We start from the raw sequence: 13,411 nt of genomic DNA, 5'->3' as shown, positions 1-13,411 counted from the left end.
ACTTTTTAAAATGTAGTTTCGTATCTTTTCTTCAAATGGCTCCGTAAATTCACATGAACCTTTTCTGAACATCTCATCAATGTTTGGTTGATGATTATATCTAACACAATTATTTCATCTATAGTTCATCATCTTCACGGACATAAAATATGTTTTATAAGTTGGTTGTATAATGTTAAAGTATCCACAGTGTGCACCACATAAATCCATGCATTTATACAGCCAAAATTGCTTTATTGATAAGATAACAAGCCCTCCATTCAAGATACAACGCTAAGGGAAGAATATGTGGCCAACTTTTGCTCCATACTACATCTGTTCACGCCACAAGGCCATGCCCCTACTTGAGCAAGTCTTCTATGTAAGCGTCCAGTTCATCATCTGGGTTTATGTCAAAGTCCTACAGGAGGGAAGGAGAGACATTAGTGTTCAGCGTATGACTGTATATGTGTGTGTGTGTGTGTGTGTGTGTGTGTGTGTGTGTGTGTGTGTGTGTAAGTAAGTCTGAGAGACAGTGTGTGTATAACTACCTCCTGTACTTTCTGTAGCAGAGCTACAATGTTGGTTCGTAATTTCTGTAGTTCCTCATCGGCCTCCCTCAACTTAGTCTCAGCACTGCTGCTCTTCTCCTCCACAGCTTTGGCATCAGCTCTGCTCTGGTACGAGTTACACAATGACTGAAGACCCAACTCGTACTGTTGAAAATACTCCTTCTACAGGGACACACAGACAGGATTAGATACAGATACATTATTGCACGCATGCATCTCTTCCATTCGTGATAATCCATCTCTTCTGTTTGCATTCACTTTGCCAAATCAGCTTTGTTTAGCTTCTCCACATGCGTTCCCTCTAACTTCCACTTCTTCAGTATGCTTGCTGTCATCTACCTCGCGTCGCGAGCGATGGGCAATGATTGTGTGGAGAAATTTGAAGAAACCAAATGAAACTTAAAACTGACCTAGTCGAATTATGAAAACATCCGAGGGATTTTTTCAACCCTTTTTCCATTTGGAACCTCACCTCCATGACACCATGATTTGTCAGATTTTGTCTGCTTTAAGAACCTTGCAGATCAAAGCCCGGAGAGACCAGATTAGATCTCTATAACTGAGGATCACGGTAAGGGTTGTGTGTACAAATCAGCGGTCAGTCTTACCATGGGGAAGGCCACCAGCTCCTCTGCTGTCATACTGTTGACGTCATCATTTGGGATGAAATCAGGGGGAGATAAATTACGAAGCAGTGTCCTGGAGACACACCACGCACACACCATCATACAGCAGCAGTTACATCATATCCAAACAATACAGCAATACCAGTGATGACATTGTTAGCTTACCTCATCATGGTGACCAGGCTGTCGGTCACCTCTCGACTGGTTCCTGGTTGGTTGGTGTCAGGTTCCATGGGGGCGGTTGCTTTTTCTGTCTCCTGCTGTGTGTCAGGGGTCTGAGTGATGGGGGAGGTTGGGCGCATCAACCTCACCTCCTCACTGCCCTTGAACACCCTACAGACACACACAGATGTGTAAGAGAACAGAGAGAATGCATACATATTTATGTCTTTATGCCTCTCTCTCTAAGAGTGACCGTACCAGCGATCCTTGGGGGTGGATCTGGGCACGTGGTCAAACTTCACCTTCCAATGAACACTCTGCTTACTGGCCTCTATGGCAACCACTCTGCCGGTGTACCACTCCTTACTCACACGCACCTCCACCAGCAAACCCTTATCTACAGGAGATAATACACATGTACACACATACACAATTTAATTACAGGGACTATGGATGCATTTCAGAGCATAAGCATTTGTGTACATCCCAAGTCCTGTTGTCCCACTGTGTATTCTGCTGTGGAACTCTGTAGACCACCTGGCATCTCTCACCTTTCTGAGCATTCTTCAGATCCTTTGCTGGGTCCTCCCCCTCATCACTATCAGAAATCACTATCACCTGAAAGATGCACAACACAATACATGAAAACACAGTACATTTAAAAACGCTCACAACCCAGAATTATACCAGAACCTATCCACTGGACAGTCACTCAGCGTGTCTTGTCAGGAGCTGGTCCTGACCATGTCTGTGTAGAAAACACAGGGATGGAAATAGAAAAGAGACACCAAAATCCAAAGTGAGAAGGAGAGGACCCATTCCATTTAGAGTTGAGACAATTCCATAAAGAGTAGATAGGAGTAGGGCAGGACCCATTCCATTTAGAGTAGAGTTAGGGGAGAAGGACAGGACCCGTCGGCCGGGATGTTGCCATGGTTACACTCTTCTTCTCAGGCTGGGGGAACTTAGTGCTGGCAGGGGGCATGACCACCTACAAGGTCAACAGCAGAGTGGGTCTGATTGCAGCTGCAGTCTTGCTGTTCCACTTCAACGTTGCATGAAGACCTGCACCATGGGGCAGTTGTGGAACTCTAGCCGTCTCTTCATTTGCTATCACTGTTTGGGGACTTGAGAAAGCACCAGCTAGCATACATAGTGGAGTCCACATTCATAATAGAGACTACCCTCCATGTCACTCTGCTTTAATAGAGGCTTGCTCACTTCTGACACGTTTGTCATGGACTGACGTGCTTTTATATCTCCTTTCTTGGTTGTCTTTGAAGGACCTCCACTTCTTCTCAGCCAAGGCAGCCTTCTTTTTCTTCTCTCTCTTCTTCTAACACTACTCCATCCTTTTCCCTTTTCATGTGCCCTCATTCATTTACTTCCTCCTCAACGATAGGTCTTTCCATCTTTTGGTCTGCCTATCTGTCTGTCTATACGTGCTAAGCAAGGTTCTTCTTGCCATCACTATAACTGAACTGAAAATTTGATGAATTGACACTGTGAAACAACACAAAACTGAGACTGAATCTGCTGGACAGTTGACTTGACCAGGGTCTTAACAGAGAAAGATGTACGCTCTCAACACACTTGGAAGTCTGAGAAGTAGTTTAGTGTGTGTGTGTGTATGTATGTGCGTGCATACATACCTCTGTCACCTTGACCCATTTGGCTGGAGATGCCTTCTCAACAGCTTTACCACGATTCCCAACTGCCGATGCTATCTTGGATAGCTTGATCTGTGGTTCCTCTTCCTCACTATCTTCTTCCTCTTCTTCTTTTTCTTCCTCCTCCTCCTCCTCCTCCTCTTCTTCCTCACTCTCTTCCTGCTCTATCACTCTCTTGCGTTGGCTGCTAGCAGGTGTGGTTGGTTTGGCAGGAGAGGATTTGGCTGGAGTCTGCAGAGAGACCATACCATACCATACATACAGAGAGACCTTACTACCATAACTGCTTTCTGGGGATGGAACAGAATAACCGATTATTCGTTCCTGATGGTCAGTCGATTTTTTACATTTTCCCAAATAAACGCAAATTAAACGGACAGAACTAATGTTGGTTCTGTAGCACTATTTTATTTTTAAAATATATATAAATCACGCACAGAAAGGTAATCTCAGCCAGTACGCATGTGCACACACGCCACAGAGAGATCGTTAGTAATTTAGCAGTCGTTATGGCGAACACAGATAAACTAGAGCTTGAAGTTCCTCTAGCTTCCCTTAAATCTCCTTTTTGGGAAAACTACGGTTTCTCGGTTACCTACAATGACGATGGACAAAGACAGGTGGATCGGACCAAAGCTATATGCCGGCATTGTTCAACTGTGATCGGGTATGTAGCTGGCTGTACGTCGAACTTGTTCACTCATTTGAGTCGGCATCACCCGAATGTGAACATCACAGGTACAAGAAAAAACTGAGTGAAGTGGAAACCAGCTGTGGCATTTACGCTACCTATTTAGACCAGGCCACAACAAAGGCCATAGGTGTTTTTATAGCAGCAGACAATACTCTGTTGTCAGAACACAGGTTTTAAACACATGTTGAAAGTGAAAATCAAGTCTTGTTACGTAGTTCCCGCTCGTCCGCATTTCAGCCAGCAAATCATACCAGCCCTTTATAAACAAGCACCAACTACAGTTGACCATGACTTATCCATGGCATCTGCTATCACTCTCACAACCTATGGGTGGACATTTAACTATCTACATACAGTATATATATTAGGGGTGTAACGGATCACCTAACTCACGGATCGGATCGGGTCACGGTTTTTGAGTCACGGATCGGATAATTTTTCCGATCAACACAAAACATTTTTGTTTTTATAAAAACTGCTTTTTCCTTGAATTCTGTAAAAACACCACTTTTACTATGTGACAAAAAACAACAACATTCAAGATGTAAAAACTGGTAATATATATATATATACATACATATATATAATATATATAACATATTCTACACTCAAACATTACATAATTATACTGAAATACACTCAATTTAAATGATAGGAGAGAGGGAGGAGGCGCCTGGTTGCAGCAGTGAGTCACTGGGCTCTTTAAAGCAGATGAATAAACATGTTTTATGCCACTTTTAACTAAATAATAAAGTGAACCCTTATTTTGAACATGGTATGAAAAAAATGCCTACATTATCAGAAGTTGTCGAGCTACCTTTTTCGTGCCTCCCGTCATAGTTGACAGAGAAGCCAAAGTGCTCCAGTACATGGGATTTAAATGACAAGGGAGGCATTTCGAGTTCTTCTCCGCCGAACAACGTAACTAGCACTCGCCATGATACACCTGGGCCGCGTTCGTAAATTCGCTTTGAGAGCGCCGGAGCGCACACTGGATCCGACGTCATAAAGCGACCAAGTAATTTGATTGGACAAGAGGCGTTCCTTGAACGCTGATCAGATTTCAGAGCGGATTTACGAACGCAGCCTTGTTGTTGTGGATTCCCAGCTTCACGTGTAGTGAGCAAACAACGGATTCTTTTTCTTTCGCATTATCAACCTATCATTGCGCTTTAGAGTAAAACAAAGCCCGCAACTGTCGCGTCTATCTTTTCATGGCAACTCTACATTGTGATTTACAAGAGATATTAACTAATATTAAGTAATATTATTACTTTTTGCAATTGATCCGCGGTACACATGCGTTCCGAACCGTGGAGGGCGATCCGAACCCCTAATATATATATATATATATATATATATATACAGTATGTGTTTTGTGAATTTTTCAATTTCATGGATCTTACTGTTCACCTAGCCAACACTTTTGGTTGAAGTATAAACCAAATAGTCACAAAAACAAACCCTGACCCAGCAAGCTGATGAATTCCACCACACACTTACCCGTGAGCTGCGGCTGGGTGGAGGGGGCTTGACAGGGGTCTTGGCAGGTGCTTTGGTGGTGGGTTTTACAGCTGGGGGTGGGAGCTTTGTTGCAGCTCTGGCTTTAGATAGGTCAGCTTTGGGAGCAGGGGGTGGAGAGGGAGCTGCAGCAGCAGTCCGGGCATTAGTGGGTTTGCGGCTGAAGGATGGAGGGAAGCTTGTTTTTTTTTTGAGGACGGCGGGTAAGGGGGGAGAGCGGGGGCGTGTCACACGCTCTGACGACCTGGTTGCCTAGGAGACCCAGAGAACAGGAGATTGATATATGTATATATTATATTATATTTAGAAAGCAAGAGAGAGAGTATGTACCAGTGTGAGGTACCTGAGAAGAGTTCTCTGTGTTAGGTCTCAAGCTGACATCCAAAGGTAACTTCCGCACATCTGCTGAAGACCTGATAGTACTCGTTTTCTGAGGACACGAGGACGGACGGACACACAGACACACACAGACACACACAGACACAGACACACACACCAATTAGGGGGTGCAGATTTCCGCCATTCATCAAAAACAGTTTGGGCTCAAGTCTATTTAATCAACAAACATGAGAAAGTTCCCCTCTGAAAAAGGAGTGTGCATGTTTATGTAACTGTGTGTCTACCTGAAGTGCCTGTAGTTTCTCCTGCTGTTGTTTGATCTTATCTGTGAGCTCTTTTTGTTTGTCCTCAGTTGTCTGCTTGTCCTTCTTTAGAACTCCATACGGTACATTCTGCTTTTGCTCAGCCGCATCACACCTAAAACACCAGAACGCATACACACACACACACACAATGATGCCAATAGTTCCATCATATCAGTAGCGCATACACATATTGTCACCTTCTTAAAATAATGGCTTACATCATATTTCTAAAGTGTTGCAAAAGTCTGAATAAACTGAACCAAATCTAGAATATATGATATTTAGGCAAAAACATAATTTTCCTCAAAAAAGCCATTATTTTAAGAAGGTGACTATATGTAATAGTGGGTGTCTCTCTGTGTACCTATCCTGGGTGCTGTCAGGGTTCATCACACACACCCAGCTGTCTGGATATCGTTTATCCACTGCATCCATTTGGAATGGCAGAGTCCTCCACTTTAAACACTTATCTGTAGGGGATGGAGAGAAGGAGATCAGTGTCTTTGTATATGTGCTGAAAGTTACTGTGTGCGTGAGTGCAACTTACCACACTGTATAGTGAGTGGTATCTCCATGGCACGGCGTCTCTTGTACCTCTGCTCTGAGGAGGGGGTCGAGGACCAGCTGGCAGACAGGTACCCAAACTCATCCCAAAACTTAACAATGCCCTTCTGAGCTACAACACACACACACACACAACAAAACACAGAAACAATTTGAACCATTCTATAGTGGTTAAGGGGTTGTGTCAGTGTAACTGTTGCGTGAGTCTCACCGATGTTGCTATCCTTCCAGTACTGGGCTAAGTGTTCTCCCATGGCTTTCAGAAGATGTCGGTACTCTTTAGCATCTGCAAAGTCCTGCTTGTTGTGAGTGGGCTCCAGAACCAGGTAGGGAACATCCACAACCCCCACCACACCTCCACACGCCCTGACATACATACAGAGAAATACGCATTTATAGTTGATAGTAGAGTTAAGCATTAAGAGTCCACAGTTAGCATACTTCCTCTTCAGTTACATACGTGTGTGTGTGTGTGTGTGTGTGACTCACATTCCTCCCTCCAGTTGAGGCCCTGTTTTTTCGTACAGTTTGATGAGGCGAGAGCAGTTATACACAAACATCCCATCCAGGTCCCTCTGCCCGATGTTCACCCCAAAGATAAAACTCAGCTCCTTAGGCTCCTTTAATGCTCTGAGGGGGGTAGAGAAAGAGAAGCGTTGGGAAGAGGGGTGGAGAGAGAGAGAGAGAGAGAGAGAGAGAGAAGTAGGGATGTGTACGTTTTATAGTTGTAACTAGCTTAATTTTATTTGTTTATTTATAAGGTAGACTGACTTCTGTAAATTAATAAACCCTTGCATTTAAACAATTGTTTTTATTGTCTTCACGACTGCCAATGGCCCCTGGCCTGAGCTAGATTACTCTTCCTGCTACGACAGGTGAATTTATGATTCACTTGCTTAGTCAAATGTATCGATTATAAGTCCCTTTGGAATAAGGTGTCTGCTAAATGCCAAAAATGTAAATGTAAATGTTCATCTCGACTGACTTCTGTTTGGTCTCCTGGATCTTCCTCTTCATCTCGGCATCTCCACGAAGCATCAAGGCCAACTCCTGGGCTTTCCTCAGCATGGCCTGGGGAAGAGGACCGGGCATGATATTGCAAGTGGGTTGCAAGATATTGCCATGTTTATAGAATTAAGAAAGAACAATAACTTCCATGCAACAATGTGATGGTTCGTTTTGTATGTGTGTGTGTGTGTGTTCTTACCCGTGCATATCTGGACAGGTCATCGCCATGTTTGGCCTCCAGAGCTAAACTCTTACTCTCCGCCTCGCGAGCCTTCTCGTCAGCTGAAAGACACATACACGCATTCAGCCAAACAGCACAGGTGGTTTAAGTGTGTAGAAAAGGGTTCTGAGAGTTAAAATAGTTATTTCGAATGGAGACTCACCGATCTTAGCAAGGTGGTCAGCCTTCTTCACTTCCTGCTCAGCACGGGTTTTGAAGCGAGTTGACGTGTACTTATACACCCTGATGACACACAGACACAGTTGTTGTATAGACTGTATAGAGTGCACCTGGATTTCTATGAGGTGCATGAAGACCTCTTTGTGAAGTGTGTGTGTGTTACCTAGGTTTATAAAGGCAGCAGGACATTGTCTTGGTGCTGACTTTGTGTCCTTGAATGAAGATCCTCATGCGTGGGTCAATGTACAGAACAGCTGCGTATGCTCGGAATGATCGCCGCTCTGGCTTACTGTGGGGATGGAAGTGATGCCATCACTACACACACATAGTCTTGATCACTACCTTAAGTACAGGTTAGTCATGCACATTTACAGTACAAATGTTTATCCAAAATATATATTTCCCCCCCTCATGTTTATGTCCCCCCCCCCCCCTCATGCTATCATGCACGCATGAAAACACACACACACACACACACACACACACACTAATACTCACACTCCCTCTGCTGGAGTCCCAGCCATCAGAATATCCTGGTAGTCTGTCTCTACATCCAACTCTGGTTCTCTAGTATCCATCAGCTTCAGATTATAGATGATCACCAGAGTACCTACACACACAAATGACTGCTGTTAAAACACACAGCTGCCCCCCCCCCCTCCCGGCAAAACACACACACACACACACACACACTTACCACTGCTACCTTCTATCTTGTTGAACTGCTCCATCAGCTGTTGTTCAGTTTTAAAAGGAGAGTACTTGTAAATGAGCTCTGTCTCAATGGCATACTTCTCAGGGTCAGCTGTGACTGGCTGCCTGGTCTTCAGTTCCCAGGTCGGGAGAGGCACAATCACCTGACAGGGGAGGGAATAACTGAATATTACACAAATGCTTAAAGGACAATCTCCATCTTACTGAGTCCTAACCTCATCGCCTGACAGAGGAGTCACTCATAGGGCTTTCACACCGACAAAGAACTGTTCCGGTTCACGTTCGTGTTCGGGAACCTCCGAACCTTGATGCTGTCTGGCGAACCAGCCCGCGTTCATACCAGTGTAACCAGAACCATCCGCGTCATCAACGATGGGTGATGAAGGGGCAGGATAAACAAAAATGTCACAACTAGATGGCGGCTACTTCACTGGAAATTAGGATAATATCTTCCACTACAGTATCTGAAATAAACACTATTTTCTATTAAACGAAACAAAAGACACTTTCTACACACGTTCTCTTACTAATCAGCTGCTCCATTACTGGAATAGAAATGGCTTACGAAATTTGCGCTCGCTTGTGTGAGTGTGTGTGTTTGCTGAGCATGTGAGGAAGATAGAGAGAATGATGAAACTTTTGATAATTGTTTTGATCACTAATGATTAGATTTAGATTAGATTCCATTTTGTCGCCTTCCTTCTTGCTGGTCTTTGCAGCCTAGAATATGACACACCTACTGACGACGTGACTGTTCTACGTTTTGGTTCCCGCTTGAGAACCACTATTTTCAGATTCCCGCTGCGAACCAACTTTTCAGTTTCGGTCTGAACGCGGTGGCCGGTTCCAGACTTGGTTTGCAAATGCAAACCGAAACGGTTCTTTGCCGGTGTGAGGGAAGATAACCAGCATTATTGTACAGGCCATACACACTGAATGGAATAGGTATAAACAACAGAAACTAGTGAAATCATGGCCCTATTGGATACACCTCTCCAGTCCATCCAGATCTACATAAAGTGCCTGGATGCTAGGAGTCCATTTGGGATTCAACAAAAGACATCCTACACTTTATTGCCAGATTAAACCACTACAGCTGACCCCTGACCTCATCCAGCCCCTCCTCTTCATGGAATGTTCTAGACAGGAACAGGCAGGTGAGTGTGTTCTCCTTCTTAGTGAACAAGATGAAGTCCTTCCCAATACGCATGGAGCCCCTAAAGAACAGACACACCACAGTAAGTCAATAACCTCCAAAGACACAACACATCTATTCAGTGGGGTCTGTCTGTCAGCTTCATCTGGGAGTTCCACATGTCTCTTACGATTTTAGCCCGTTGCCGTACTGGCCGATGTGAGTGGACTGAGTTCGCTTACTGGACTTCCCAAACTGAATCACATGAGTAGCTTCATCTGAGAGTGAAGGATGGAGAGAGAGAGAGAGAGTGAGTGAGATGTAGAGAAAGAGCCAGCGATTAGCATGGTTCAATGCTGCACTGACTTGTTAGACTAACCCTACCATGAGACATGCTAGTATAACTTGGACCTCAGTCTCTGTTAGTTAGAGCCCTGTTATTGTAAGTCATTGTATATGAGTGACATCAGTGTAGCACTCACCGGGATCCATTCCTGTCCCATCGTCCAGGAAACTGAGCATGTAGCCTCCACGGAGGTCTTGTCTCTTCTCTGTCAGCCAGGGGAGGTGCAATACAGGTTAGAACATGATGGTAGATGTGTGTTGGAGTCGGAGTGTGTGTGTGTGTGTGTGTGTGTGTGTGTGTGTATATATATATATATATATGTGTGTGCATGGCGTACCTGTGTAAATGTCGATCCGGGTTGCATTTGCATCCCTGTAGGATAGATGATCGACAGGTGTATGACCGATCAGGGTAAACATAACCTGACACTGCTAAGTTTTATTTTAAGTGATTTAGCAGCACATATACATAGTGAGAACAGTGTTGTGTATCGTTAATAGAAGAGTCATTAAACTCAAGGCCTTAGCAATTGACATTATTAGTACCTGGAGTTGTCCACCAGCTCAGCCAGAGCTCCAAATAGAAACTCGTGGGTTGTCCTGGAAACATACAACAACCAGTCAATTCAATTGAACATTTATTTAAGTGGCAAAGAAAGTCTGGGTAGAGGCGGGCAAGTAGTATGAAATGATTATGGGTGGTGGTAAGGGATAGCGGGGGCGACTGATTGTGTACTGTGATGGTTGGCTCTAAATCAGTGGGTAGGACCCAGGGGTCCAGTAGTAAGAAAATGAAGATCAACACTCTTGAATGACTGTTGCAAAAATTGTTGCGGAAAATGGCTTCATATGATAAATCACATCTGCACTTTTTCTTAAGCCTGTATATCATCCACCTTCTTAAAATAATGGCGTACGTCATATTTTCAAGTTGAGAAAAACTGAACCAAATATAGAATATATGATATTTAGACAAAAACATCATTCTCCTCAAAAGTGACATAAGCCATTATTTTAAGAAGGTGACAATATATTTTTAAGATTCAGACTCAGTGGTGCCCAGAAAGCAGGCTTCATATAGTCATCCATAGTGTCTATTCTAACTTAGCTTTTAAACTGTGTTGGAGCCCCTACGATTCTGGATTACACTGATAAGACAGTGAAGCCCTGGGCTCAGGAGACCACTAGTGAGTGGCTTCATCTCAAAATCCACCAGCATACAAATGGTTCATGTAACATGTTCAGAGCTCTGTTTTTTCTTTGGAATCATGCAGGTCACCTTGTTATGGATCATGTGCAGTGCAAGTCACAGACTGAGGGTAAAATGGATACAGTACCACCACACCCCAAAGAGCCATTGCTTTTTGGTCAGGCTGCATTTGTAAATAAGAATTTGTTCTTACATGTTTGCCTGGTTAAATAAAGGTTAAATAAAAAAATAAAAAAAAATAAAAACTGACTGCAGTCATTAGTAAACAGTTATTCCATAGGCCTAGAAAACCTTCAAAACATAAGTCGGCATGTTGGGCAAAGTGAACATTGGTGGCGTGAGAATTGGTCTGGGTGTGATGCATGTGTGGTATGTATTGGGTGTATTTTCCCCAAGATGGTACTTACGAGTTGGTGTGTAGATACTCAAAGGTGAGCTGAGCCCTATTCAGGCTGCTGTAGTTAGAGTAGGCCATTACCACTCACTAAAACTACTACTTATTCTCTTCCTGGTCTTCTTTCTGACTTCCTTTCCAGTGACACTTTCTGTGGAAAAAAAAGTAAAAGTGGTTTAATGTTAGTGCACACACAAAAAAAGAAAAAAAAAGTTGATCACAAAAAAAAAAGTTGATCACAAAAAAAACATCCTCTACCATCGTTGAAATTGAGGACAGTGATAATTTACAGCAGTCAAGAGAGCAGTGATGATGACGATTAAGCTTGTAGCATAAATAAATGCTTAGGCTGTAACTTTTTGTTGAAAAGTTGATTTCAGTGTTTACAGAACAGAGCAGTGCTTAAAGAGATGTCCGTTTATTTCAGTGTGTTTAAAGAACAGACATTCAGTTAGTGCTTAAAGAGATGTCAGTTGATTTCATTGTGTTTAAAGGAGTCTGACAGACTTTCATGCTTAAAGAGCAGTCATTTGATTTTGCATTTGTTTCTTTTGTTTTGCACACAATCATTTGTTCGTTCATCTTTATTTATGAATAAATGTCGTTTTGCTAATATAAGTTATCCATGTATCCCTTTTTTATCCATCCTGTGGGACGGGTCGTGACTCGCGAGCTCGGGGAGCACCAAGCATCATCCCTAGGTGCTCCTCTGAGCACTGGCCCCAAAAAGTTATGTGCACCCCTACACATGCGGTCACTCGGCGTTTCTACAAACCAAGCTATTGATTGATTGATTGAATACTTTATTAGAAGATTTGCAGAAGTAGGTACATGAAAGTACATATTACATACAAGGTCAACTAACAGGATAAAAACCCAAGAAAGCCACTGGCTTATTTCAATTGGGGTCCTTGATAGCTAACTACCTAGCTACCTAGCTACTTAGCTAGTTACCTAGCTAGCTAGTTACCTTGATAGCTAACTACCTAGCCCACAATTAAACTTTAGCTACACCTGACTCAGCCAGCTAAAAGCCATAATGTTATATTCCAGAAAACAAAACCAATTCTCTAGCAAGCTAACACGGGCCATATTCAAGTGATGGTGTTACTAACTAGCTAACTAACTAAACATGATGCACATTCGTTCTTTCACCGCAGTCAGAAAAGCGAGTGCTAACTAGCCTATACACCTTTGAGCCCCGGAAACGCACTATATAAAAACAATGAATTATTATTATTATTATTATACTACATGAACTCATATTTCAGCAAACGAAATCAAGCTTCTGAAACCCTCTTGCATCGACTGAATTCACTTGTTAGCTATATTAGCTAGCTAAATAGATCATGTCACTGGTGAGGTTAACAAGGGGGCAAACGGCAAAATTATTACACAATTGAACATTAAACTCTGACAAATAAAATTATTAACTCACCTTAATTCGCACTCCTGATATTCTTTATATTCGTTATATTCTTGATAATTTTGATAATTTTCTCGATATTCCTACTACTACGTTCATCACGACCCACGACTGAATTCAGCAGCATCTAATTGTTAATTAGAATCAGGTGTGGAGAAAGGCTGCTGGATGCACAGGTTGACAAACGGAATTTTGCAGGGGCAGTGTTCTGCGCATGTGCAACAACTGGAAACGTTTTGGACAAGTTGAGCGATCTCATCATTCTGATTTGAGTGGACTATTTTAATTTCACAGACAGGTTGAATGGATTAAAACTTAACATGTCTAGTTGTCTCAACTTTTTGGCA

General features: G+C 43.0%; 1 protein-coding gene across 1 annotated transcript; it reads right to left on the bottom strand.

The window, feature by feature from the left end:
- Positions 1-340: 340 nt before the first annotated feature.
- On the bottom strand, positions 341-11,719 carry LOC308157902 (ATPase MORC2A-like; the record flags this gene model as incomplete). Its single annotated transcript, XM_080531498.1, has 27 exons — positions 341-400; positions 531-713; positions 1,160-1,250; positions 1,343-1,510; positions 1,598-1,736; positions 1,891-1,957; positions 2,280-2,330; positions 2,992-3,240; positions 5,207-5,476; positions 5,568-5,654; positions 5,848-5,980; positions 6,233-6,338; positions 6,416-6,544; positions 6,644-6,798; positions 6,922-7,062; positions 7,418-7,503; positions 7,640-7,722; positions 7,824-7,903; positions 8,004-8,129; positions 8,339-8,450; positions 8,538-8,697; positions 9,663-9,771; positions 9,880-9,967; positions 10,172-10,240; positions 10,373-10,407; positions 10,581-10,634; positions 11,652-11,719. The coding sequence occupies 27 exons, from the start codon at positions 11,717-11,719 to the stop codon at positions 341-343; spliced, it is 3,099 nt and encodes a 1,032-aa protein (XP_080387624.1).
- Positions 11,720-13,411: the final 1,692 nt, after the last annotated feature.

This window comes from Nansenia antarctica (assembly GCF_963989245.1).
Source record: "Nansenia antarctica genome assembly, chromosome: 5".
NCBI lineage: Eukaryota > Metazoa > Chordata > Actinopteri > Argentiniformes > Microstomatidae > Nansenia > Nansenia antarctica.
Note: the sequence above shows the minus strand (reverse complement) of the source record. Positions and strands in the feature narration are given on the sequence as shown.